Source organism: Calypte anna, chromosome 1 (assembly GCF_003957555.1).
Source record: "Calypte anna isolate BGI_N300 chromosome 1, bCalAnn1_v1.p, whole genome shotgun sequence".
In the NCBI taxonomy this organism is placed as follows: domain Eukaryota; kingdom Metazoa; phylum Chordata; class Aves; order Apodiformes; family Trochilidae; genus Calypte; species Calypte anna.
In genome coordinates this window covers 140,863,087-140,891,018 of record NC_044244.1, presented here as the reverse complement: position 1 = coordinate 140,891,018, position 27,932 = coordinate 140,863,087, and the positions used below count along the sequence as shown (strand labels likewise).

At 40.5% G+C, this 27,932-nt stretch overlaps 1 protein-coding gene across 1 annotated transcript; it reads right to left on the bottom strand.

Annotated features, from left to right (window-relative positions):
• RAB20 (RAB20, member RAS oncogene family) lies at positions 1-27,932 on the bottom strand. The gene is made up of 2 exons (XM_030445830.1): positions 27,605-27,932; positions 1-1,068 (listed from the first exon to the last, which is right to left on the bottom strand). Exons 1-2 carry the CDS (start codon positions 27,774-27,776, stop codon positions 548-550), a joined length of 693 nt encoding a protein of 230 aa, XP_030301690.1. The 5' UTR covers positions 27,777-27,932; the 3' UTR covers positions 1-547.

Sequence of the window (27,932 nt, the reverse complement as noted above, 5' to 3'; positions counted from 1 at the left end):
TATCCACAGTGATTTTAATCATTCAGCTTCTGAATCGTACACTGTTATTTCTGACATAAAAAGACTGTAATTGATTTATTAGCTACAAATATAAATTATACCTGGATTTTCTTCTTTTTTTTTCTTAAGAATAAAAAAGTACCATGCATTCAGACTTCCAAAGTTAGAATTGCAAGGGGAAAGATTATAATCACATGAAAGCTGTCAAGAGTACACAAACAGATCTTTTACATGCGATATGAAATGGAGAGTCATTAAAAAAAAAGACTCCTTCAAAACTGTTCAGATGGTTGTTGCTAACAAACCATTTGTCTTCAGAGTCCATGAAAATTGTCAATCCTTCCTCCATAATTTCATGCACATTCCTATTTTCACACGCAGAGCTTCCCAGAAACCTCTAATGGCCAGAAGATTTGGGTTTTTTCACATACACCATCCTTGCCTATTTATTCTGACTTTTCCTTCCTGGTGAATTGCAAACACTTGTCACTCATCAGTTTGCCGGAGCAAACAATCCTTCCCCTTTTTTGACTGTCATGTAAGTGATTCAAGCACAACAACCAGATTTTGTCCTTTTTGCTGGCTTGTAGTCAGTGATGTCTACAGTCTGCTGCGGCCCCTCAGCTTTCTGCCGTACGATGATCGGGACGACCATCTCAAACACAGTTTCAAAGAGGTAGTCCACCTTATACCCTGTTTTTGCACTGGTCTCAAAGCACATTTTCTCAGCTGCTGGCACATCCTTCTCATCGAGCATTTTGTATTTCAGTATCTTTTTATAGAGTGCAATGGCATCCTCCGCGCGGACTTGTTTTCGCACCTTCGAGCCGCAGCTGGTGAGAGCCTTCTCGGGTCTGTTTTCATCCGGTGGCAAAGCAGAGTCGTCGGTGAGGTCAACTTTATTTCCAACAATAGCAAAAATGCAGTCAGCACTCGCACTGTCTGTCAGGGCCAAGAATCTCTCTTCCAGCTCTGTCAGGCTCTGGAGGCTGTTCACGTCGTACGTGAGGATCACGGCGGCGGCTCCTCTGCAGTACATGGACCCCAGGCCATGGAACTGCTCCCGTCCTGGCAAAGGTTTAAACACAGCAAAAAGTTAGTCTGCTGGAAGATACATTATTAACCCAGTAAAAGAGTTTAAGGGATTTTAAGCCAATTCCATGCAGCGGTGAAGGTAAAAATGTGGTATTTATAGCATTTCCATTTTTTTTTTCCTTCTGTTTTTCCTTGTGGGGGCAAGCATGCCAGAGAGCAGATCAGCTCACTGCTAGCTCAGGTTCAGAGCAGGAATCTGTACAGATGAGCAAGAAAGCATAAAACAGTATTCACAATAAGAAAAAAAAAGTTGTGGTTTTTTTATTATTATTTTATTAAATTGCATGGTGGTTAATTTATGTCACACTAACAGCCACCCTGCTTGCAACCACAGATGGCCCATTCCACCTCTTTAACCATTTAAAATGAGAAAATAAGTTCCACTGTTTCAAATGCTGCTAGAACTAATTACTCCAATAAATTCAGTACACACTTTCAAGTACATTCAGTTCAGAAATCTGGATCAAAGTCAGTAATCCACTTCTAATTTTTGAAGGATTTTTAAAGCAGTTTAATTCTATTCTACATGCCCACAGGTTCTCAGGTACACTGGCTTTATAGGAAAAGCCTTGTCTTTAACGCTGCCACATTTATCCTGTATCAATATGCCTATGTCCCAACACAAGTACTCACACTTCTTTTAGAATACTAAACCCACACAATATAGAGAACCCTAACTACATTTTAAGTGTAATTTGTCTTAAGTTGTCATGACCATCACTCAATAATCAACAGTTAATAACAAATCATTTCTTCCCCCCCACATTTACCAACACTAAGCCTTGATAGTGTCCTGCAAAATTATTTCTTGAAAGATAAAATTAATTTCTCTTTAAATTCTGAGAAGCAAACAACTTTCTTCAGTAGCTGCAAAGGGACTAAGGGAAATGAGGAAGACAGACAGTGTTTTCCTTTCCTACCAAGAACTGCAATACATCCTAGATTTTGCTGTAGCACATTCATTCAACTCCTGAAAACTTGATCAAGAAAAAGATAAAACACATTACATTTCAACCAGCCATAAGAGCCAGCCTAAGGTCACTAAGAATAGAAGTGTGAATGAACAAAGAAAAAAAAAAGTGTAAAAAAAAGCCAATTATACTCTTCTGAATATTTAAGAATCATTGTCATTTATCAGCTCTTTTCAAACAGTCTCTTTGAACAGAGCCTCCATTTATAGAAAATCAGGAAGCAACCTGCAGAAAGCTACTGACCTCCATGACTTAGAGCATTGTGAGAACCTTGCAAATTATTTTGAAAGAGGAAAGGCAGAATAAATTCATGCAGAAAAATACAGGTTAGCATATATTGGGAAAACTGTGATAGTAACTTGGGGCCCATCTCCAGACAGGAATTGAACTTAAAATAGATCACTGAGCAACTGTTTCAGTCCTTTGGCCAACTAAGGGACACTACTCCATGGTAGCCAGAAGAGAGATGTGATGTTCATTGTTATCAGTAAACAAAACTGGAAAACATCAAGCTAGAAAATTAAATCCAAAGCTCATCACACTTTTAACACTTAGTGAAACTTCAGTACTGGCAGAGAATAAAGAAAGACTCAGAGTACACTATAAAGATGTCTAAAGGAAGCTACTGAGGATGCTCAGAAGCATGCAAAACTTTTGCCTAAGCAAAAATCATGGGATCTCTGATGCTTGCGAATGATTGAAAAAGAGTATAAGCAGATGTCTATTAATTCAGGCCTAATACTGAGAAAATAAACCAGAAACAACTATTTACTCTGTCCTAATGCAGAAAATAAGAATTTGCCATAAAAAAAAACCAAACATGCATGTAGTTTACATATTATCCTAACACAGTGAATAATTGGCAATAAGTGCTGCATGACACTGCAGAGGTCAAAAGTTCAATGAATGAAGTTCAGAAAAGCACTAGGCAAAGTTTACGGAGCATTTTTTCTGTGCACTTTTGTATGAAGTTTTGTTTTCCTCCAGCAAAAGGAGGGCATTGTACATTGAGCAAGGGAGAAAGTCAGTGCTTTTACACTTTTTCCTTCAACCTCCTCTTCGAAGTTGTGTTTTCAGCTGCAGTACAAGCGTGTTTTTAAGTCTCCCATTTTTCAGTAGAAGGTTGTGCCATGACCTACTTCATTCTTACATGAATCCTGGTTATATTGTGGCCTGGAAACCACAATAGAACATTTATCCTCCCCCATTTTCCCACTTGAGATGCCCAAGACATAAAATCCAGCCCCCAAAATAATTTGCTACAGCAACCGAATCCTTGCACAATACTAATACTTGTTTTATGGAATTTTTATGCTAATGCAAATCTTGAACAACAGAATATAAACCATGATATTTTTACACTCTTAACTACAAACTGGCTACTTCTACAACTACTATATTGTTGAAGGGGGGAAAGAAACATGAAGAAGAATTTACCTTCCATAAGGGATTAATTATTTCAAAGGAATTATGGATAGTCTCTCTCACTCTCCCACATAGCACAATCTACATACAGAAAAAACATGTGATTTATTTTTGTAGCACAGTTTCCTTGAAAAGACCACTTCTGACACTGAAGGATTGGAACAAACAGGGATGTGGAAATCTCCCAAAACTACACCAAGTATTTAATATTTTACCTGTCCCCAAGGTGTCAGGTAAAATGGTATCAGATGTTACTGTGAAAACCTTATTGCATTAAAACAGCCACCCCTTTCTTATGACCAGTTACTTCTTGCTCTGTACCCATCTTGTCCCACTACAGACATGTACAATTGGCAAAAATAAACAGAAAACCCTGAATCTAAGAATTCAATAATTTCACCCTTTCAAAAAAGAAAAGAAAAAGTAAAAGTGACAGAACTATCAAATCATCAGCAATCAAAGGAATTGCAAGAAGAACCAAATCAACCACAAATGCACAACATACAGAAATTCCTAAAGCCAAGCAACCAAAAACTGATTTCCATTTTTCTTTTTATCTTTATATTTTGCCTTATTTATAGCAGTTCAATATATTACTACAGCTATATCACAACCTCCAGCACCATTTGCTTTCCAAAGACTCTTCCAACAACTATATGAAGTCCTGCTGGAGACTTGACTCACTCAGGAGAAGCACAGCCAACAAGCATTATCAATGTGCTGTAATGGTCACCATACACTTAAAGAATTTTAAGCCAAATGGACCTCAGTACCATTAAAGTTCGTAAGAAACGCAGGGTAGAAAGAAGGGAAAAAGTCAACTTTGCAAGAGGCTAACCTGATAAATCCAACAAGGCTAGATTTAAAGTGTTCCAAGACTTCAAATTAAGGCCTTGGCTCTGGTCTATAGAGCACCCCAACCTCTCAGCTGGAGGGCAGCAGCCCATATGAACCCTTTTTCTGGATGGAACCATAACCTGACCAAACATCCCCTTCCCTCCCAACTCCCAGCCATGGGACCTGCTGGCCACTGCACCAGTTTCCTTCTGAAAAAGTCTCCTTCTTGGAGCTCTCCTCTTGCCCCCTGCCCCTAGGGTTGGTATTCCAGAGTAGCCTCTGAAGTACCTCTTGATGTTTACCAGAGCAAAAGATTTCCTCCAGCTAGAGCTGCACGTTCCTTACCTACCACCTCTTCAAAGGCTTTCACCACAACTTCTTCAGCAGCATAAGCACCCACGCACAAACTCATTTTCAAGAAATCCTCTACCAGAAGAACAAGTTTTCAATCTCTCACTGCTGAGGATGTGCAAGAATGCAAAACAGACCGGTACTTTGAGTCTTGAAGGAACAGAACACCACAATCACTAAAGAACTAAAAAGGTCTTCCAGAAGGTGCTTTAAAAAAGTGAGGTCATTAAAGTGAGGTTTGACAGTCTGTGCAGGGTACTAAATTCCTAGTTCCTAAAGTGGATAGATGGTGTGGAAAACTACACATCAGTGAGCAATAAAAGCACACTAACTTTGCATTAAAAATGAACAAGACTGCAAAATTGTCCAGAAATCTCTCAGTCCATAAAACTAGGTCTCTTGTAAGGATTTTCACTCTTATTTAGACAGGATTGTAATCTGAACAGTAGAGAGGAACAGACAAAAATACAAGCTATCAACTAGGTTTTCCCTTTCAAAATTCTTTCTCCTTTATAAAAATCTTTATAAGTGCTTTATAAGAAGCTTTATAAGAATGAGTGTAGAGGAAGAGATACAGAAATTGTGCCCTAAGGAAGCAGCCAAAACAGGAAAGAAAAGAGAAAGTATGACACCCATGACACAGCACAGAAATCACTATAAGTAAGAATCCAGAGCTGAGGATTCAGCTGCAGTGGATGAAGGTTCAAAGGGTGACCCTGATGCTCTTGAGTAACCTCAGTGGGGACATCTGCATGATCACAAGAGCAGACAAAGAAACTCCTTTTTAAGGAACAGCATTTCCTTCTGTTTGCAGACAAAGCAGTAAAGCTGTGACCCTTTAGAAGGCATCAGGGGAAACAATTTTGCTAGGAACTGAGTTTTCTGTTTGTGCACACATATGGAGACACAGGCTGACTATCAAAGAATTAATGATAAAGGCTCCTGAAGGTTTCAGGAAAATTGCCCTGTCCACATGTGAGTCAAGCTGTAATGTCTTGACAACGATCAAGCCAGAGTTCTTCATTACCTACTTCAAGACTGATGATTATTTCTTCTAGGTGGCTTTGCCGTGAAATAAGGAGCTTTATTAAGAATCAGGACTGTGCCTGTGGTTACTTGAGGATAAAAATAAAGCTCTCCCTACCAAAGAATTAACATGAAGGACGTAAGCAGGAATTAGTGGAAACATATGAGTCAGAAAGCACTGGAGAGCTAAATTTTTACATATCCAGGTGCTGTCTGAACACGCTTTCCTGATCCATTAGAAAAATGCCAGCATTCAGTTTTCCTCCAAAAATCCCCAATAACAATAAATAAATAAAGAATAAAAGTTTATGGGAAAAAAAAAGAAAACAACACCAAAACCCACCACTAGTCCTCAAAAAAAACAATCCACCGAAAGCAACAGAAGTTGAGAACTAGAAAACACACTTAAGCTCCACCCTCACACATTCAATATGCAACATTATGGAATGCAACAGACCTTTAACTCTACTGAAAATCACAATGACTTTATTTTGTTTATACTCATTACTTAGATATGAATCAAAATCCAAGGCATGAACTGTGCCCTATTTCATGAGCTTCTATTTAGGTTATTAAATCAGATATGAGTGTCTTGGCCAAAGCAGAATGCAACATCAACACAGGGAAAGTCCTGATCTTAATGCCTAAAGGGCTTCACTTTCATGTCTTAAAGTAGAAAGAGTGACACAGAGAAGAAGAAAACAACAGCCACATGGGTTAAGTGAACAAAGAAAAGGTCTTGTAATACAGCTCTCCAAAGAAAAATAATTCAGAAACAGCCAAGAAAGCTGGCTCAATGCAATATATGATTGGGACAAGCCTACTCAATTCCTAAGTGCAACTTACTCTCAATTGTTGAGCATCTCTACATGAATCATTTTAGGCTTGTAAAGCTCCTTCTGCAAAACAGGAGTTCAGTGGGAGCAAGAAAGCCACATGAGCAGGAGCAACCATTGGTTTCTTGCTTGGACAACGTGACACAGGACAGCCCAACTGAGCCCTGTCCTTCAGTCAGCTTTACCTATCATACAACAAATATCACACCTCCACTAACCAATGTTTCACTTTCGCACAAAAATAGATGACTAGAAAGACTGGGACTTACCCACTGCATAGTCATGATCTACAAATTACTTAAATCCTCTCAGATCTGGCCTCAGAAAATAAGGGTTATACAAAAGCACTTTTACAATAAACAGAAACAATTAACACAGCTTGAGTCTGTCAAGCACTTTTCACTCCAATTTAAAACATAAGAACACATAGAAGTGCCACCACATTGCAGGTATGGCTCCTTCTCACAACCACATACACTCCATATAGATGTTATTCACAAGTTCATGTCCAAAACTGACCAGATCCAAGCCTGACAGCATTTGGTTATTTATCCTTTTATATAGATAAAGATATATATATCATACAGATAAAGAAAATACACTGCATGAGCGCTCCTTCTCCTCCCCAAAAGGCTGGCATTCAGAAAGGCAAATATACTCAGGATATTTGTTTCAATGCTACAAATACCTTCCCATAAAAAAAGAAGAAAAAAAAAAATCACAATATTCAAATGGAAGAAAGTTCCAGACTCAAAGGAACTGTCTGCCACAGATGAGGAAACCTCGCAAACCATAAACAGTGGAGCAGAAGATGCTTTCCAATACGTTTATCTCCGTGACATTTGCATAAAAGGCAGATCTCAAGAGCTCAGTGTGCTGTTAGGCAGGAGGAATGTAGTATTATTTTCCTGATCTGGAAGTGGCATTCTATTATGTCAATATAACTTAGTCCCCACTGAATTCACATGCAGAAATCTCATACAATCTACAGCAGATTATAGAACAGAATTCTACCAGATAATAAAATATTCAATTTAATAAATCTGATTTTGTCTGAGCAGCCTGGTAAACTTGAGAAAATCCAATTACATAACTGGAGGCAGCAAAAGGTTTGGATTTACCCTAAGTGATCAAACTGCACCCTTCTGTGTGAAAAATATTAGAGATTTTTTTTTTTTTTTAGAAATCTACTGAACTACCACCAGTGATCCAGCAGTGTCTGGGATAAAACTCCGCCTTAAATAAATGTAAACTGTGTTATTAGGATACCTAAATTTATATAGGAATAAAAAATGAGGAAAAATGCACAGCCACAAACAACCACGGGGACATTTGAAAGGACTAATTCTTACACACATAAGACCATAAATCTTATATTTTATCCTCAGAGGATAAAAGATTTGTCCCTGCAAACAGAAATATTTAACAGATATTAATACATTCTCCAAGGAATAACAGAAGCTACAGAAGTATTCAGGAAAAAAACAAACATCAAGGTCTGTTACCGAGGATTTTGTCTCCAGTGTAATATGCAAGGGAAAAAAATAAAACTTGTTATTTCCATTCCATGTAACAAAACCAACATCCTTTCGGGCACCTAAATTAGCAATTAACAGTCTGCCAAAAGATAACTGCCTCCTGGGATGCTAGCCCCCACCAGCAGCTACCAGTGTGATTTAAGAAAAGCAAACTCTTTACTTTCCCTGCTTCAGTTAAGGGCACTAAACCCACAAATCATATATTTTTTACCTCCTACTACATTTCATAATACAAAAATTAAAGATTGAGGTTACTCAGCCTGGAGGAGAGGGGGCTCCAGAGAGACCTGAGAACAGCCTTCGAGTAACTGAAGAGGAACAGAGGAAAACTGGGGAGGGACTTCTTACAAGGGTGTGTAGGGATATGACGAGGGGGAACAGTTTCAGGCTGGAAGAGGGCAGATTTAGGTTAGACATTAGGAAGAAATTCTTTACTGTAAGAATGGTGAGGCACTGGCACAGGTTGCTCAGGGAAGCTGTGGCTGCCCCCTCCCTGGGAGTGCTCCAACCCAGGTTGGATGGGGCTTGGAGCAACCTGGTCTGGTGGGAAGTGTCCCTGCTCACGCAGGGGAGTTGGAACGTGATGATCTTTAAGGTCCTTTCCAACCTAAAACATTCTATGATTCTATGAAAAATAAACAGAAAAATAAACAGGAAAAAAAAACCACACTATACCCTGTATCCTATACAAGGTTTTACTCTTTTTGTTTCTTCTAATATGGAGGCAGCCTATGAATTTTTTATTATTTTTTTTTAGTTCTATCCACCACCTCTATGGTTGGGAAAGGAATAAAGCAATCTGAAATAGAGAAAATGGGGGCATTTACTGACTGGAAATGGAAATTCCACTATACTCTATGCCTAAGAGTATTAATACATTTCATGAAACAAAGCTATATCCAAGACTTATTTTAGCCTACTTCTTCTCACTCCCCTTTTAAATCTCATAAATGAACTAAAAGTAAGAGGCATGCCATAAATAAATTTTGCAAGACATGTCTCAGCAGGGACCAACAAATAGGAAGTACATAAAAGATTTTGCACTGAAATTCTAGCCACTTCTCTTTATTTCTGAAAGATGACCCTTCCCTTAAAAGGATAACTTTGCTAATAGTAACACTATTTTTATACAGATTCAAGCTTATTCCTAGTTTATAGCCTTTTGAAAAGGGCAGTCAGTCACCTTAACAGCCAGCTAAAACAAATGACAGCAGCAACTACCATCAATTTGCTTCTCCTTTTATCATTTTCATCAGTAAAAAAAGGCTCACGATTCTATTTTGGCTGCGTTTCCTATTTTAATTTTTTGCTATATGCACCCAGAGTGATTACAGCTCAAAGACAGCCCTGACCCCCTTCATGTCCCTCTCCTTTCCAAGAACAGCCTTACCTCACCACACTTGAACTGCACCAACAGGTCAAGCGCTTTCAGCTGGCTCTTTACCCGCCATCAAAACACCCATTCAACCAACATTCCAAAAAGTGATACTCTGGCACAAATCACTTAAAACACTTCTTCCAAACAAGTTCACTTAAATGGTCCTTTTATTGTCAGGACAAACAGCACGTGGGGCAGTTGTGCAAGGATAATGTCAGCGTGGAGTAGGGCACGTCACATGCCAAACACCCTGAGATGTGGTTAATGATCCACAGGGTCATCTGAGCTTTATCTGAAGATGACGCCTTGTGGTGATGTGTTTTTCTTCAGCAAAAGGGGAGGAATTTTTTTGCTACAGGGCTAGCTTGATTTCATACCCTCCAAAAAGGTTCCCTTCCGAGGTGTGTGCTGGTAAAAGCTCCAAAATAAGTGTCTGTTGACAATGTTTTCTGATGTGCTGAAGAAATGCCTCAAAAAGACACGGAGCTTCAACTCGCAGCACACCTTTAAAGAATCCACAACTGAAACAACTGGGTAAAAATTTGCTGTGGGGTTTTGACAGTCACAGTGCGATATTTTATGGAGAAATGTGTTTTTACATAAACTCTTCACCTTCTAAAGGCAGCCAAACTAAAAGCAGATGCCTAGGAGCTTACATTGGTGCAGATCAATCCGTTGCTAATCCTGCAGAGCATGCTGAGTTGCAGAGCCATCCAAAAAAGCTGGTTATTTGCAGATGAACTCCCTCACCCCCACCTCACCAAGAATAAACATCCCTCAGCCATCTTGTCAAAACTGGTGTTATTCAGTCATGAACTAATTTAAATATTCCCAGAAACTTTTTTGATCCATCCCTAAAGAGCAGTTTGTCAACTTTCATTCCACAGCTGGCAGTGATGGCTTCCTTTACTGGTTCCCAAAGACAAATCTGTCAGACACTCATAGGAAGGAGATCACGTTAACAAGAGAGAGAAGATGGGAAAATAAAGTAATTTTTTTAAATTTACAGAAAAAGAGCAGAGATCAAGTGTAATCCTCATTCAAATCTGATGTCCTGCATTATAAAGATGATAGAATTTTAGTTGTTGACTTATCTTGTTGACTGAGGAGGTATTTTTATTTTATAAAGCAAGTAAAGAAAGATAATATCCCACAAATTACTTTGCTGCATTTCAGTTCGCAAACTCTCAGTTTTGATAAGACTTTCACCTTCATTATGTATTCTCTTACTAAAAAAAAAGGAATAAAAATAAAACAGAAAAACTGCACTCTCCTCTCTAACAGGTGCTATCATATGGCTTAATATCTTTCTTGTCAATCCAGAGAAACCAGCCTTTTTTTCATATTCAAGCTCTCTGCCTCTGGCAGATGCCTCTAAACTATTTATCGTATGTATAACTTTTTTCCCAGCCTTTCCATATTATTCTACAACCAAGAATGTAAGAGAGCCTCAGTGAAGCTATGAGGTTACTTAAACTCTTCACTACTTTCATCCCTCCCAACATCTGGTATACTTTTCAGAACAGCTCGTAGGCTTTGGAGCACTGTGAGGCACCAAGAGCTCAGTTTGTCATTTACTATCAGCTCAATGGACCTTGCAAAATACACACTATTGCCCAAATGAATCCAGCTTAACCTGTCAACAGCACTCCACACCATTAGTCTCTCTTAATTTGCAGCCTTACCCATTTGTTTAGCCTGTGAATTTCTACCTGCAATCATCTTTTTATAGGGAGACTTTATTAATTTAGTGTCTTTGGAATAAATGCATACTCATGGTTATCTATAACCAGCAATGGCTTCCCCAGACAAAGGAGCTGCACAACTCCTAAAAAAAAGGAGAATAAATACTAGAGGAGATCCCTTTTATCTACAAGATTTAGTCCATAGATTAGTTTCAGTATTTCTGGGACAAAAGAATACCCAGAATCTGTTCTGTTGCGTAATTACAAAATGACTTTTCTTGCTGGCAAGAATAAATCAGAACCTACCACTACAATAATGAAATTAAGCCCAAGCTTCTAAACTCACATGAATTTTAATTTCAAAATCAAAGTTCCCATAGAAACACCAACTTTACTCCACCAATATGCTTTCTATCCAATGTTTTGAATTGAATCATATTCTGAGTAGTAACACCAAGCATTATAAAGAAAAGGATTCTAACCACACCACCCTGCAAGGTTTGCCAACACAAACTTTAGCTAAACCTAAAAACAAACAAACAAAAACAACAACAAAAAACACCAATGCCCCCCATTTGTAGCTAAAGATCTCTACTGGTGCTTCTACAGTCCTGCATGGCTTTTTCATTTAGCTAGACTTTGCTTTTTCAAACCACTCATTTTATTTAGTTCTCTTCATCGACTGCATTTATTTTTAAGTGATGGAAACAACCCCAGAAGCTTCAAGCAGTCCAAATATTTTCAGCTGTCTGGAAGTCTAGTGCCCTGTAAGAGAACAGAATTGACCTTACCCCCCAACAGACCAGCTTGCATATGTTGCATGCATCTGCAGCACAAACTGAAAAAATGATACTAATATTTATCTTTTTCCCTCTGAAACCTCAGAGTGGTGTAGGAAGACTTGTTATCTAAACAAGTCTGGCAAAAGAAACGAGGACATGCCAGATTTATTGCACATCATCATCTTGTCTATCTTGTCACCAGAACTCCAGCTGAGATCTAACATGAGCACCTTCTCTACTGAAAAGAAAAAATGGCAGGGTGCTTGAGAGTTAAATTTATGAAGCTTCTGCATATCTGCACTAAACTGAGAGCAGGAGTGCAAGGATTAATTTAGAAATCTGAACTAAGTAAAATGTAAGCATCAATGTGAAATTCTTCTGAACTGTTTTAAACTGCTACTTAAATAGAAGTGGCCATTTGGCAGTTTACCTTCGTAAGAAAAGATATGACTGGAAGTGAAACATGAGGGAAAAAAAAAAAAACAAAAACCCTTTGGATTTACTTTGGAAGAGTTCTGTGGCAAGCAATAGCACTGAACACTTAACTGTAGCAGCAGACCTTGACAGTCCAATACTGCTCAGCAGTGGGTAACAAAGAGGCCAGTTACAGAACAGGGCTGTAAAAATAACCTTGCCTGCATAAGAAGTTTGCTTTTGGCTTGTGCAAGAAGCCTTTTGGTCATAACACCCACTGGAATACCAATCCTTCTCCTTCAAGAGAAGTCCCTCCTACTGAAAGGCAATTAATTTTCCACAGGATGAGCTCTGGAATCAGTTTGTTTTTCTTTCCAGTACCTGAAAACCAATACTTTTTCCTCAAATGTACAATTCCTTTTCCACAGGGGAATAGGCACTGCAGAGGAGCCCACTTCTCTATGCAACTGCTAAGTAAAGCTAGCTACCAAGTCCTTATCTTCAGAGTCACTCTGAAAGGAAATATTCAAAGCTTATGTTCCCTTTCCTAAGTTTGCTCTTCAAACCAGGAATGCACAGCCAGGTGTATTTTGGAAAAAAATGACTGGCACTGCAAGGATGGGAGGTCACTCCACACATGCTCCATGCTCTGTAGTGCTCAGTAAGGATCTGGCAAGTTAAGCTGACTTCCAGTTGACCCACACAAACATTGACACAGGTGTGTGATTTTTCTAAAAATTAAAATCAAATAACTCAGAAATGGGCAGGGCTAAATTGAGATTGCACTCCTAAATGTATCTCAAGAAGCACTCTGAAATGCTACCACTTGTCAAGCATTCCTGCTGGGTGTCAGCCAAAAATTAGCAAGTCAGAATCTGCCTGCTCCCTCACAGATGAGAAATGCTTCCTGGTTTTCTTCATTTCTATTCCTGTTTTAAGTTTTACTTAGGTTTTTCGACTTCCTCATTAGATACTTTGCTTTTGCCTTAGATATCTCTTAAAAACTTTTTTTTTCCCCTCTTTAATCAAAATTCCCCACAGGATTTTCTCCAGGAGGGTAGCTACATACATACCGATTTTCTGCTGAAGAATAACTACATACATCCCAAGTCAATCAATACAATACACAGTACCAATTTTTGTGCAAGGAAATATCATGAACCTAGCAAACAACTTAATCAAGGACAGTGGTGTTTTAGAGAAGGAATATTACAGAATCAGCCAGGTTGGAAAGGACATCAGAGATCAAGTCCAACCCTTGATCCACTACCACTGTGGCTCCCAGACCATGGCACTGAGTGACACATTCAGTCTCTTCTTAAAAACCTCCAGGGATGGAGAATCCACCACCTCCCTGGGCAGCCCATTCCAATGCCTGATCACCCCCTCTGTCAAGAATTTTTTCCTAATATCTAACCTAAACCCCTGGCACAACTTAAGACCATGCCCTCTTGTCTTACTGGGAGCTACTTGGGAGAAAAGACCGACCCCCCCTGGCTACCCCATCCTTTCAGGGAGTTGTAGAGAGTGATGAGGTCTCCCCTGAGCCTCCTCTTCTCCAGACTGCACACCCCCAACTCCCTCAGCCCTTCCTCACAGGACTTGTGCTGGATCCCTTCACAGCCTCCTTGCTCTTCTCTGGACCCGCTCCAGCACCTCAATCTCCTTCCTGAACTGAGGGGCCCAGAACTGGACACAGGACTCAACCTGTGGCCTCACCAGGGCTGAGTACAGGGGCAGAATCACTTCCCTAGACCTGCTGACCACACTGTTCCTGATACAGGCCAGGATGCCATTGGCCTTCTTGGCCACCTGGGCACACTGCTGGCTCATGTTCAGCTTCCTGTCAATCCAGACTCCCAGGTCCCTTTCTGCCTGGCTGCTCTCAGCCACTCTGTGCCCAACCTGGAGCTCCCCATGGGGTTGTTGTGGCCAAAGTGCAGGACACGGCACTTGGCCGTGTTGAACCTCATCCTATTGGAATCAGCCCAACTCTCCAACTTGTCCAGGTCCCTCTGCAGAGCCCTCCTGCCTTCCAGCTGATCCACACTCCCCCCAGGTTAGTGTTGTCTGTGATTTTGCTAATTGTGGACTCGATTCCCTCATCTAATTCATCAGTGAAGATATTAAACAGAAACAGGCCCAGCACTGATCCCTGGGGGACACCACAATAGCTCATAGTTACTAATAGCAGATCCCCTTTGGATTAAGTTTAGTACTCCACTACACATAAAATTAAATGGTTTAATGTATTAGAAAGTTTATTCTTCCGTATAACCCCAAACACATCATATGTATTTCTGTCTCCCGGCTGTCAGGCTGTCAGTCTTCAATTTGCTTCCCAAGTACAGGAAACCAAACCACCACCATGCAGCTATAAACTTTTTTGTACACACCCAAACACAAGGAGAGTCTGGAAGAACAGTAAGTTGTCTTTCTCTTTCACATTCCCACAGAGAAGTTTCACTTCTGAGAACATTAGCTATGGCAGTACCCTGCTTCCACCAGCCCCATTTCAATGGCACTTCTTTCCATCCTGCTGTCAATACTTCAGAAGCTGCAAAAGGCTGACAAGAGCCCAGCAAAGCTGCAAAAAAGACACTGCAAAAAGCTCAGTCTTCAGACATTTCGAGGGATCTGCAGGATGCTTATCACAGCACCAGGGCACCACAGGCAACAGCTTCTCAGCCTTCAGCAATCAGCCTGGAAGACTTAAGAGACAACCTGGTCACACAGCCCTGGGAGTGCAGCTTCTCATCCTTCCCTGCAGCAAGAGGCTTCTCCCACAGCAGCAGCACAGTTGTGCTCAGCACAGGCACTGGGGCCCAACAACACAGAGAGAAGGACTCAGTATATCAGCCATAGTTCCTTCTGGGCATAAAATTAATTACTAAGCCTGTACATAGACACCACCTCAAGCACTACTTCTAGAAATCTTTTCTCCTACTAGTACCATTCCAGGTTGATTAGGAGTAGGTGGCAAAAGATAAAAATAGTTCTAAATGAGAGAGCTTTTACCAAGCACTACTTAGTGCAGGATAGCAGCTGAAGGCTGGTAATCATCATTAAGTAAAAAAAAAAAAAAAAAAAAGAAAAAGAAGTCTATTCTGGATTCTATTATTAATATTCTGAAAAACAAAAACAGAGACTGGGTTCCACAAGAAAAAAAAAATTTTGATAGTCTTGCCAGAAGTGACCTTCTGTGTCACATTTTAAAAATGAGAAGTTATTCTTGCACACATAATGAATAACACAGATTTGTCTGAAACACCTTAGAAAGCTATGGTTATCAGAGCAACAGCAGGCAGCCACAGTCTACCCCAGAAGATACCCAGCAGAGACTTGATAAAGGGCTTCTTATTTAAGGTTAAACTATCTTCTAGTGAAATGGAACTCAGTTGTAGTAGAAAACTATATGCTAACTCCTGATTTGTAACACTGAGCTTAACTTAAAACCAGACTTTGTTAGCAATTAGAAAAATATTTAAACCTTGCTAAATGGATAGAAGTGAACATCATGGTTCCAGCAAACAATGAAAAAAAATATTTTTTTTTTTAAGAGAAAGTTCTATCATTAACATGGGATATAAAACTAGGCCCACACATTAAGCAGATATTTTTATTATTTGTTTCAGCACCAGTTAATTTATAGGCAGGTTCTCAACTAAGAATGCATGCAATTCATTCATACAAAATTAATCCTCAAGAAAACTACAACTCTGTCTACTCCACACCAGCCCCACCACTAGTTTCTATTCAGCTGAAGACTTCTTCACTGCGTGCTTCTGGATAGTAGCTATTTGTCAAAAGCAGAAGTTCTGCTGATGGGCTGTTTTGCTAACCCATGGGAGACTGTTCCAGACAAACATCTGCCATCTGGGTTTTACTGGGATGTACTTAAAACTTGTTCATCTCATTCAGATGATTTTATCACAGGATGCATAGCTTGTGTTTCCAGAACTTGTGCTGGCTAAGTTGAACAGATGGCTTGTACATTTCCAGCACTACTTCTTCCTTTTAATTCCACTTCTGGCTTCTCTGCCTACACTCTTAAGGAGCGTATTTAGTATACGCTCTTTAGAGGCGTTAATTTGAGGATTAAAGAAACAAAAACCACAAAACAGGCATGGTAAAAATAAATCTTGTCTCATACACGTTCTCCAACCCGGCACAAAGGGTGTACCACCAGAAACTGTAAACAACTTGCTGCTGAACTCACTATACAGAAGAAGTTACGAAGAGAAATGTTACCACTGTCCTGTGTCTACTCACTCAACTCTTATGCCATGAAAAGCTACTTACTGAAAGGGACCTGCCTACAGATTTGCATGTGTTAAATCCTTTTCTTTAATCATTAAGGCAAGGAGGCAGCATCACTGGGTCACAAAGTGCTCTGCCACTCAAAAAGAGAAGAGACACCAGCTCTGCCACTCTCACTGGGCTTCCAAGGATTGAAGTAAAATGTAAGTTGAGCAGGACAATGTGGAAAGGGCACACAATGTTGTAACAGGGAAGGAGATAAGGGAAATTATATGAATGTGATACGTACAGCTATGTATTGTGGGAGGGAAAGCTTGTCCTAAAAATAGTCTTAAAGAAGTCTTTGTTCCTCATGAAAATAAGATAACAACTCAAATACAGAGGGCTTTTTCTTTGTCTGTTTTCTTAGCAATAAACCACTACGGATTTGGATTATTTCCCCCTTTCTCTGAATAAACTAAAATCTTCCCCTTTTTTTGGAGAGAAAATGACAGTTGGAGAATGGAAATAAATACACAAGAAATAAAAAACCTTCCAAAATATAACTGATAGCATGATTTCTAATTTTTACAATTAACAAACGATCAAACACCATGAAGAACAGACACTGAACTCCAAAGACTTTCACAACACAAGGCATTAAACTGCATGAAGTTTCAGTCCCATCACTGAAGTAACTGGCACAACCAGAAAGGGAAGTCCATCAGCCCAAACCCCTTGGGGAAAGGGAAGCAGGAGCTCAGCTGAAGGTCAATGTAACCAGGGCACAACATCAAACATGTATGTTTTTAGACAGCTATCACTGAGTGGATTTGGAACATGGATTTAAGCAGAAATCAGAGTTGGTTGACACCTTTTTTACCAAGCCAATGACCAGCACTTAGACATTTTGTTTGTTTTTCAGGCTATTTCAATCTATCTAACCTTTGGTTCACATTCTTTATGAATGTGTACTACACATTAAATTCTCTTGCTCCACCTCCCAAACTGTTCCTGTGGGGTTTGTAGTTCTTATATCCTCACAGGAAGAATACTTTACTGATGGTCTAACTAAGCCATACTTCATGTTACAGATAATTATATAATTAAGAGAAAAATAAAATCTCAAGTATTTAAATATCTGTGGTCAAATATTACATGTCTGAAAATTCCTAAGTCATCACCAGCTGCAGAATGCAAAACAAAAATATCCTGCTATTTCAACTGGACTGAAGACCATTATTTATGAACCAAGTACATAAGAGCAGTTCAAAGGCTGGACAACATAATTTCTCTGTATTTTGTAGGCATTTCCTAAAATACAAAAGCAGTTGTTAGGAATATTAAACTGCATAGTAGATTGAATTAAAAATGTCAGAGGATCAACGGGAGACACTGAGGGAACAGTATCAACATTGGGTGCTAAATCATTATTGAAGGAAACCATTTCAAACTTCAATTCATTAACCTGTAGCCCAGACAAAAAGGAAATATTCCCCTCTGTCTGAGGATATGATGACTTATTTTCATGACAGAAAAAAGTAAAAACAAAACAAAACAAAAATTATGAAAGGGCAGAACAGAAAAAACCTGAATGCACAGAAGCCTTAATTCATAACAAGATGTTGCAAGTTTTAAATGTCTCACCTCCTGGAGTCCCTATACATGGAAGTTCCCACAGTGCCACAAACTAAACTAAAATGCATTTTTGCTCCAGTGGAATAGGTGAAAAGGCAAAAACTTAAATGCACATTTTCCTCTTTTTGCTTTATCTGTGAAATATTAGAAATTTCTTTTTTTTTAATTTAAAAAAAAAAAAAAATGTCAAGCTCACATGGGACTTTAGCACAATTCTTCCATGAATGGCTCCTTGGTGGCCCATACAAAGCCAATGACAATTCTTGTCTGCTTCCTAAGAGATGGAAAGGTACACCAAAAGATTCACAAACACATCTGATGATCTACAGCACTTTAAAAAGTATGTTAAGAAGTTCTCTTCTAATTTCAGTGTTTTTTTACATGTCCAGGTAGGTTAGTAGGATTAGAAAATCTTGCATGTTTACTGAGTTGGTAGTTCTAAAGGAAGTTATCCTGGATCTCCTGTGGTGAAGAGTGGCAAACTACCTCTGTTGAAAATTCATTCAAATTAAGAGAAAAAAAAATTCATTTCCTTTGACCACATCTGCTATCAGCAGTATTACTTCAGTTCAAATCTCATTTCCTAGGCATACCTTCAGGTACTGCATATGAACTTAATATGACAGGCACAGGATAAAAGCTTTTATTACAAGTTTAAGGCTTTTTGATCAAATCCCAGGATGTTCTAACCAGGGTTCACCTAGAAAAAGGCAAATTGTTCAGATTTGGGAGAGAAAATTATTCTCTTCCATTATTTGTATTGGCTCCAGATGTATCCGCAACAGACTCAGCCTCTTTCTTGATGGAGACCCAAACAAAGGTTACTTGTTTGGATATTTTGCAATAGCACAATGTGACTCAGACAAGGAATTACCAAGTTCACCTTCAGCTCAGCCACTGCCACAGGAAAAATCACTTGGAAGCTCACATGGTTACTAAATTCAACACAAGGCAATAATTGCAGTGAGGGAAAAAACACATCTGTGATATAAGATGTGATTGCAGTCTGAAGTAAAGATACTTAAGCTACAAAAAGTATCAAAAGCAGCTTTGCCAAGGTACAGTAAACTTGCCTATGAACCTCCCTGGCTTTGACATTTGTGCACCAGAGTGTATATGTACGTGGGAGATGAAACTAGAAAAGCACTCCCCATACATGAGCACTCGAAGTAATTGTAAAACCACAAAGTTAACACTCAGTTGCTTGCATTCCAAGTGTTCACTGTCTCCTTCCTTCTGCAGGAAAAAGTTCACCACAGTCTATAGAAAAAGCCACCACAACACAGACTGCCTAAGTTCAGGCACCTAAACATGCAATGCTAATTTTAAATAGCTATTTTTTTTTTTTTAATGATGGAATGTTCCTGGTTACCCAGAAATAACCAGAACTGGGTCAACATGAGTTGCTGTGTGCACACGCATCTCTGTTACAGCTAATGAAGCTTTCTGATGTTCTGTGCAACATTATTTACCCAGCCAGAGAGACAACTACCGGGGGCAAAAGTATTCCAGCCTATCCCAGTGTTTTCCCTTCCATGCCCAGACTGGTCATTTCTTAAACAGTTCAGGTATATATTTCACAAATACCAAAGTTAAACTAAGGAGTGAAACAGGACATTAATCACATGCTGTCTTGCACAGAACACCTATTTACACATACACTGCTAGAAGGTTGGCTTTACGGAAGTGAATAATAATCCAGTTCTTGGACACCCTTCTGAAATTTTCTAGTTTCTCCCACCTGCCCCCAATTCACCATGAAGATGAATTTCCATATTCTGCAGTTTTTGACAGTAGCTTTATGCTTACGTTGCTTGACTAACCATTTCTCTTGTTCTTGCCTCCCTCTCTCCATACATTTACAGTACTGCCACAAAACAGTCAACACTTAAACTAACCCTTCACCTGTCTAGTCAGTTTTGACAGAGATATGTGGAAAATACACCTCTTCCTTCAGTAAGCAAAGATGCAATGCCAAAAGCATTAACTCTTCATAATGAAGATTCTCACTCTAACTTAGGACCTGGGACTTTAAAACATAAGTTTAAAATAGACTCTTTCAATCAAGTCAAGGATTTATACAAACTCCTTTCTATCAACCAAAGCCAAAAAACAAAATTTTGACAGAAAAACAAAACATGCACCAAATATTTGACAAACATATATTCTTACTCTCCCTTCTACCACTCACTCACGTGTACTTGAAAAAGGTCCATGATAACCTCTCTCCCTCCTTTTACAGTATGACACTAAAACTATAGGCCTCACTCCAGGCCAAAATTAGAAAACAAAGACAACTTCTTTTGTTACAGTACTTGAGGTGCTACTGAGGACTCCAAAGTTTCTAGTGTTTGTCAAGCCTCAATGCCTTCATGGCATGACACTGGAGATCTTTAGCCAGCGACCCCGGGTCACCAACACTACACAGAGAGAGCCTCCCTGAGCCATCAAGTCGTTTCCCACTAAGGCTACACCAGTGCAGTGACTTTGCATGCTATTATTAAATACCACACATAAAGTGGGGTTTTAACATGGGGGCTGGGATACAGAAATTACTGCAGAGGTTTAAACTGCATTGAGTGCTCACAAGTGGCTTACCCTACCCATTAGCTTGCCTCCCCAAGGGTCAGTACTGAAAGTACACATTAGAAACAAAAGTCCCCCTTCAATAAAGTGAATTAACCATAACTGAGTAAACAAACTGTGTTAATTTTGTCTCCTGTTTCCTTTTGACGTTTGTGTGTTTTTCAAAATTCCCTCTGACAAAGTTTCCCTTTATTTTTACTTCACTTCCATACAAAGGCTCTTTCAGCAGCAGTGAATTTGCCACCTCTGACTTCACGTGTGTAACATCGTATTTTTAAGTTATGGTACATGGAAAACAGAACTTCCTCCACACAATTCATTATTTCTTCATAATTTTAATCAATTCCCAAGTTATTCTTTTTTTCTTCAGAAAACATTAATTGCAGAAAAAATAATCTGGTGCACTGCTTCACAACAACAAAACCATGCTTCCAGAGATGCTCTAAAGCTAACCCTTTATTTCTGCCTCTGAACCTGCTTCAGAAGCTTCAGATGCAGAGGCCACTGACAGCAAACTCTCAAGGCATTTTTTCCCCCAGCTACACAAGAGACTTTCTCAGCCACTAACTGTACTGTCCCTTTGAACCTTAGCTCTTACAATTTCCTTTTCAAGATGTGAGGACTACAACCATACACAGTAATCACAGGGAAGCTGCAGCATTTTTGTATGAGGCATTGATCCTCAGCTGCCACTGTTTTACATGCAACAATTACGAGCAATTAACACACAGAGGCCAACTTCATATTTTGCAGGATAATTTTACCCAAGGGAAAAAGCAAAAAATTATAGCCTTTTGGAGCCAACTGGCCCCTGAGTCAGAACTCACCGGCAACAAACTCGAGGCATTTTATTCTCCATCATTCCCATCCTGCATCCTGTTAAATTCCAGCCTCTTGAGCACAGGTACACTATCAGCAGCCTCTCACTAAATGATCCCTGGTGCTCAAGACATTATTGAAGTGATATCTTCCAAACCTTCTCACAAACGACCTCTTCATTTAAAGATACCTCACCACACATGCAGCAACACTTGATACCAACTGCTCCTGTGCCACCACCTCACCTGGCTTGGAAAGGCTTTTCTACATGCCTCAAGAGTCCTTTTTGGCTTTGGCTGACCTACCTACCTGTCTCATGTTAGAGAAGCCACCTCATATTAAGAACGCCACACTTTTTTTTCTCCCAGTGTAGTCCTCTACTTCCTAAAGTCAAAACCAGCAGAATATCAGAGTAGCTACAAATGATCTGCAGTTGTGGGGAAAAGACACCACTTAATCTTAGTATTCCTTTCCTCTGTTTTAGTATAACGGAGGGCCATGCTTGCTGCCTTCTGGCAGCCAATTTGATTACTGTATATTTCCATATTATTCACCACACAGGGGAACATTTCCCTCAGAAACATCAGGAAGCCCAGGTCTGCCTGGACTGATATCGTACTGTGAATGAGCAAGTCACACCCTGAGAACTTTGCTGGGTCACCCCCTTTCCAGGAAAAAAAAAAAATAAACATGTGCAGAAGTAAGATCTCCACAATAAGTGCAGAAAAAATAACCCAATGTCAAGAGACTCAAAACCTAACTAAGCAAAGGAGGAACCTAACAGTTCCAAGAAACCTAGCCTGAGAAAGCTCAGCACCAGCGGTGACCTGCACTACTGCTGGTTAAACACCAGACACCAGGAACTGAGAGATTCACACATGTTCACCAGCACTGATCCACCAGCAAACCAGTCACAAGAGATGTAAACTTCATTATGCAAATGCATAGCAGCTGAACAAAGCCACAGAAAGGCCTTTCCCAGGCTATGTTTCTCTCTCTGGTCCTTATTAGCTCTGACGAGTCAAAAGTCAGCAAAAAAAAAAAATCTGCAGATGCAAAATAAAGGTGGGAGGTGTAAATATATGAACTGATAGCTGAGTGTTCACAGAAGAAAAAAAGTCAAATCACCTAGTTTGAGATAAGAGGAAGGAAAAAAAGGGAAGCTTGCTTTCCCATCTAACCTTTATGCTTCCCCATTATCATGCTGCATGACTTCCAGTTGCTAAGTTTAAAACCCAGCTTCTTAAAATACAATTACAGGATCATAATGTGAACTTTATTGAATACTTGTCATTAACTTATCAGACTGCTGCTTTGATACCAAGCCAGCAATACAGAGGACACTGTCTACCATCAGTCAAGAAACCTTGCTGCTGGGGGAACGCTTTTCCATCAGACAAACAAGTGTCAACTTAAAGAGACTGAAATCCAAAAAAAAACAAGTTTTCCTTTTGAAATATTAAGGCACCAGAAAATAAGCCTGAATTATACATTCTGACTAAATTGTTAGCTGCAACCACCAGGTGTTAGTATTCCAGGCTTAGAGGGTAGAGCAGGACTGAGACACTCAGAATTCCAGGATGTGTTTGTGCTGCTCAAGATAAAAGGCTACTTGCTGGGTGAGACCTGCATGCCACTAACACCCAGCAGGAAGTTTTGGTTTAGTCCACAGTTGCTGTCAGGGCTGCCTGGAAGATATATATACACACACATGCATATGCATCTATATCTATATATATATATAGCTTCCACATCCTGAGTCTCTGACCTCCATTCCTTCCATATGAGAAAGTTCTTGTGGCTGGTGATGCTGCTTACCTTCCTTGGTTCTGAAAAACACTACTTCAGACTTACTGCTATAAGTATCTCAAAGCATACAGTCAAATGCTTTACAGAGTAGACTTCTATCCAGCAGGCTAGTAAAACATGCTAAAAGTTCACAGTTTGTCTCTTTTTTTATACAATTTATGCATTTAAAAAAAAAACCCTTTGAATTAACTGAACCAAAGAGAAAAAAAGGAGGAATAAATTGTAGCATTGGCTTCTAAGTAGTAAATGAATAATCTTCTGCATCAAGAATACAACAGCAGCCACACTGGGTCGAACACAAGACCACCTATCCAAGCCTCTGACAATGGAGGAAGAGCCTAAAGTAAATGGCTAGGCAAAAAAAGAGCATAAAAACACAACAAGCATGTAATACTTCTCCCAAGTATTCTTCCATCTGTGGCTCATTTGTTTCCCTGAACTGAATGCAATTTCCAAATAACTTCTCTCATAATCATCATATTGGAAAACCAGAAACGTTGAACCATTTGCTGTCAGCATTTACATAAAAAGTAATCAAGTCTGACAACTTCTGCACACCCTTACTAAGACTTGTGGATAACAACATGAAAGATTTAGCCTAGACTAAGCAGCCGACTTTTCCAAGATAAGGAAGGGTGTGAAAGTACAGCCTAGAGAAGAGTTCTCCTGAGAATAACCAATTTGCACGTCAGACCTAACTTGGTAAAACAGGTCAGGTGAGCACTTCTGTGATTTATGGAGTGATAACAACATAGAAACATACATTCTAGGCACTTAGGCAAGCAAATTTAATTCTTCCTGAAAAAAAAAAAAGTGAGATTTTTCTGAGTAACAGTGAGAAGTAATGAAGTGGTGCAGGATCAACAGAGTGATGTGTAGAAATGACCCATGTTTAAAATAATTCAGATGATCAGCAATTAAACTGATGTAGTACTAACATCAATGCATACTTAACTTTTGGCCTATCACCACTACTGCAGATATACTCATCAATCATGAAGTATAACCCTGTAAAAACAAAATTCTGTGCTACAGGAATAAAGCTTCAGTGTATTTGATGTTTACAGTATTACAGCCAACTGCCTAACCCATACCAAAATAAGAAAGAACCAGACAAACTGAAATGAAAGTAAAACATTGGAGACTGCTGTGGAGATAAGAGTCTCCAAAAGAATGCTGATAAGCAACAACAAAAATAGTCATACATTCACATACCAAATATGACACGAACTAAGAAAACTTAAAAATAAACATGTACTCCAGTTAACCCTCTATAACTGTGTATTTTACTAGAGTACTGACCTAGAAGTTGCTGCCAAGCATCCCCTCATTTTCAAACCTTTGCTATTTCTTACATTGTGTAAAATACTTCCGGAGTATTAAGACAGACATCTTGAGTTGGCACCCAGTATTCAGGTAGCTGCACACATTCAAACATAGAACTGTACTTTTGTCATGTGCTAAAGAATTTTTCAGCTCCTGGATGATCTTTTTTCCTTTCTGGATTCCCCTATGTATCTATGCATAAAGGTAAGAGAAAACAATGTATTGGTGTATGATGTATTTGATGTACCTTGTAACTGCTTCACAAGAATTGAGCAAGGTCAAGTTAATAAACAGACAGAAGAGCTAAATTTTAAGCTCCTCCTTTTGACAAAAATTCCAAGCTTACTTGGTACCTACCTGGTAGAGATAAGAAAGTGACACCATAGAGTGATAAAAGCCAAAGATTAAGGACTGCAGACACACAGTGTCCAAACAAAAATAAAAAATAATTCAGGCTTTTGAATTCTATTGTTGACTTAACATCAATAGAGTTGCAGTGTCCACAGGGTCCCTTCCTTCATCAGGATGGGAGAAAGCATATATATGCCCTGGGAGCAGCTATTCCCTAGAAGACGAATGGGAGCTGTTATTACACCACAGCCCATGGACCCCAACACTGTTCAGCCTGGTCTTGGCAACTTCCATCATTCTGCAGGACTTCAAAACAACAGGGAGAGGTGCAAGAATTCGTACCTGCCTCAGAAACACAAGAGATGGGACACTGGGCATCCAAAACCAGAGAAGAATGGAGGAAGATGTCCTATGCCTGTCCTCAGGACAACACAACAACATTTTCCAACTGTTGGCCTGCAAATACAGCTTCAGCAATCCTGCTACAAAAGTCTCAGGAAGGCTCAGGAAGCAGCAGCAGCTTCTGCTGCAGTGCTACACAAGCAGCAGCAGTCCTGTTGCAGGGTGCAGAGAGATCCCTGCCTGCCAGGAAGGGGATGAGCTCTTAACACTTGCATTGTCCTGAGACAGGTATCACCTGGGTGCTTCTCCCAGCACATTAAGAATCACCTCTGGAGCTTTCCAGATCCCATATATAAAGCTGGAACCTAAATCCTCAACCAACACGGAATAAAATACAGCGCTAAGGATAACTAACAGCATAAAGGGCTCTAAACCCAGAAGACAAAGACTGGGAGGGAGTTTTTTTATTGTATAGTAGAAATAATAGAGAAAAAAAATTTAAAAAGGCATAAGGGAAATTACCAAAGAATAATCTCACTAGATAATTCTCCTTTTTAAATAACGCCTGCTGCTGATCACCCATGTGGGTCTGGCATACTAGAAACAAGCAGCAGTTGCACCCAAGAGACTTCCTACAGTAAAACATCGATTCTAAAACTGAAGTAGAATTTTTTAAAAGATCTACTGCAAATGACATAGAAAGTTTATTTAGAAGAGAGCTACTGCTAGCAAGCTTTCATCATAGTAACAGATTAAGAAATTCAGGAAGCAAAAGATCTTAAATATCTCCTCTCTCCCCCCCAAAAAAAGTGTTTCTGCAACACTTTTTGGTGGTTTCATTCTCTCCTTCCTCCTCAATTCCTGCCACAGGAAAAGCCATTTTTGGCTAAATTGTGTCATGAAGTGACATAGCAAACGAACTTCCCTCCCAAACATCACCCAAAGGATACTGGAATATTGCACAATGCCATGGCTCCCTCAGTTTTCCTATTGGCACTAGCAAATTTTAACAAAAATTAGCTGAATGTGAAAACAAGAAAAATGTTGAACATTATGTTTGTCCCACAAGCAACTTTACAGGCAGACCTCATTTTTCAGGGTAGCCTGGCTCTCGAAATGACAGAGCAGAGCTTTCTGGCCTCGTAACCCAAATCAAGGTATTCATATGACCAAGACCACCAACCACTTCATCAGACCAAGCCCTCACACCTCTTCCACCCCAGGACTCCAAACCACAACCCGTGCTCCCTCCTCCATCTAGGAGATGATGCCTGCCACATCACAGCAGTCCAGGCAACCACTTGTCGCTACCCCGGACAGGAACTGCCTCCAGCCTGTGCTCTCTGCACATTAAATCCTTATGTACAGGCTCTTGGGGCTGCGGCGAAGGACTGAGCCACATCTGAACTGTTCGTGCATTTGCAAGTCTTGAGTCTGACACCAGCTGATATCAATTGGATAACTGAAAGCATGCAGTGAGGAGTGGTAACCTCTCTAAATCCTGCCTAGATCTGCTGTCTACTCGGGCAAAAGAAAGCCGACCAGCTCTCTCTCTGCACATCCGTGCCATGCAAAGCAGGTCCCAAAATACCAGGTATTAGCTGTTGTAAGACCTCTTTTGGCCGGTCAAAAAAATGCGTTTCTTTTCAGACTTCGTCCTACTGCCAAATCATTTGCTTTAAGCGATTTTACACAAGTAGTATCGAAACCAGGGGCTGAGCACCAGGCGCCAGGAGAGGATGTCCCTTTCCCGCCCCACCCCCAAGCCCGCCGGGACAGAGCGGGGTTCCCCCCTTCCACCTCCAGCGCCGGGCTTCTCGGAAAGCCGACGCTGTCCGCAGCGAGGTCACCCCACCACACTCTTTCCCTTCAGCAGCTCGAGCCAAAAACAAGGAGAAGAACAACACGGGCACAGTGACCAAACCACGGAAGGTGTCGGCGGGCAGCCCCGGCCCCAGACGGTGATGGGGCAAAGCGCCCCAGACCCCGGTCCCGCAGGAGAGGGGCAACCTGTCGCCAAACACCTCGCAAAAAGCTGGGCAGCCCTTTCCACCGGGAAACACCGGGAGCCCGAGGGACCGGGGACACCCCCCCCACACCCCTCCCGCTCCTCCGGGCCGCCCCGGAGAGGGTCCGCGCCGAACCGGGGGTCTGACCTGCCGTGTCCCAGATGGAGATGTTGTAGGGCCCCCACTGCTTGAGGTAGAAGGCTCCGCCGACGGTGCTGACCGTCTCCTGGAAGCGCCTCTCCATGTAGCGGTGCAGCAGGGAGGTTTTGCCCACGTTCATGTCCCCCAGCAGCACCACCTTCCCGTCCGGCTTCTTCATCGCGGACCGAACTAGACCCTCCTCACCCTCTTCCCTCCCGGGTGCCCGCTCCGCCCGGCCCGGTGCGGCGGAGCCCCGGAAGCGGCGGGACGAAGGCCGCCCCCTCCGCGGAGCAGCGCAAACTTCGGGGGCTCCGCCGGAGCCACCACAATCCAG

Coding starts and splice junctions, on each gene's coding strand:
- RAB20 (XM_030445830.1), bottom strand. CDS start 27,776: ATGAAGAAGCCGGACGGGAAGGTGGTGCTGCTGGGGGACATGAACGTG. Junction 1,069..27,604: donor CTCCATCTGGGACACGGCAG/GTCAGACCCCCG, acceptor AACCTTTGCCAG/GACGGGAGCAGTTCCATGGC.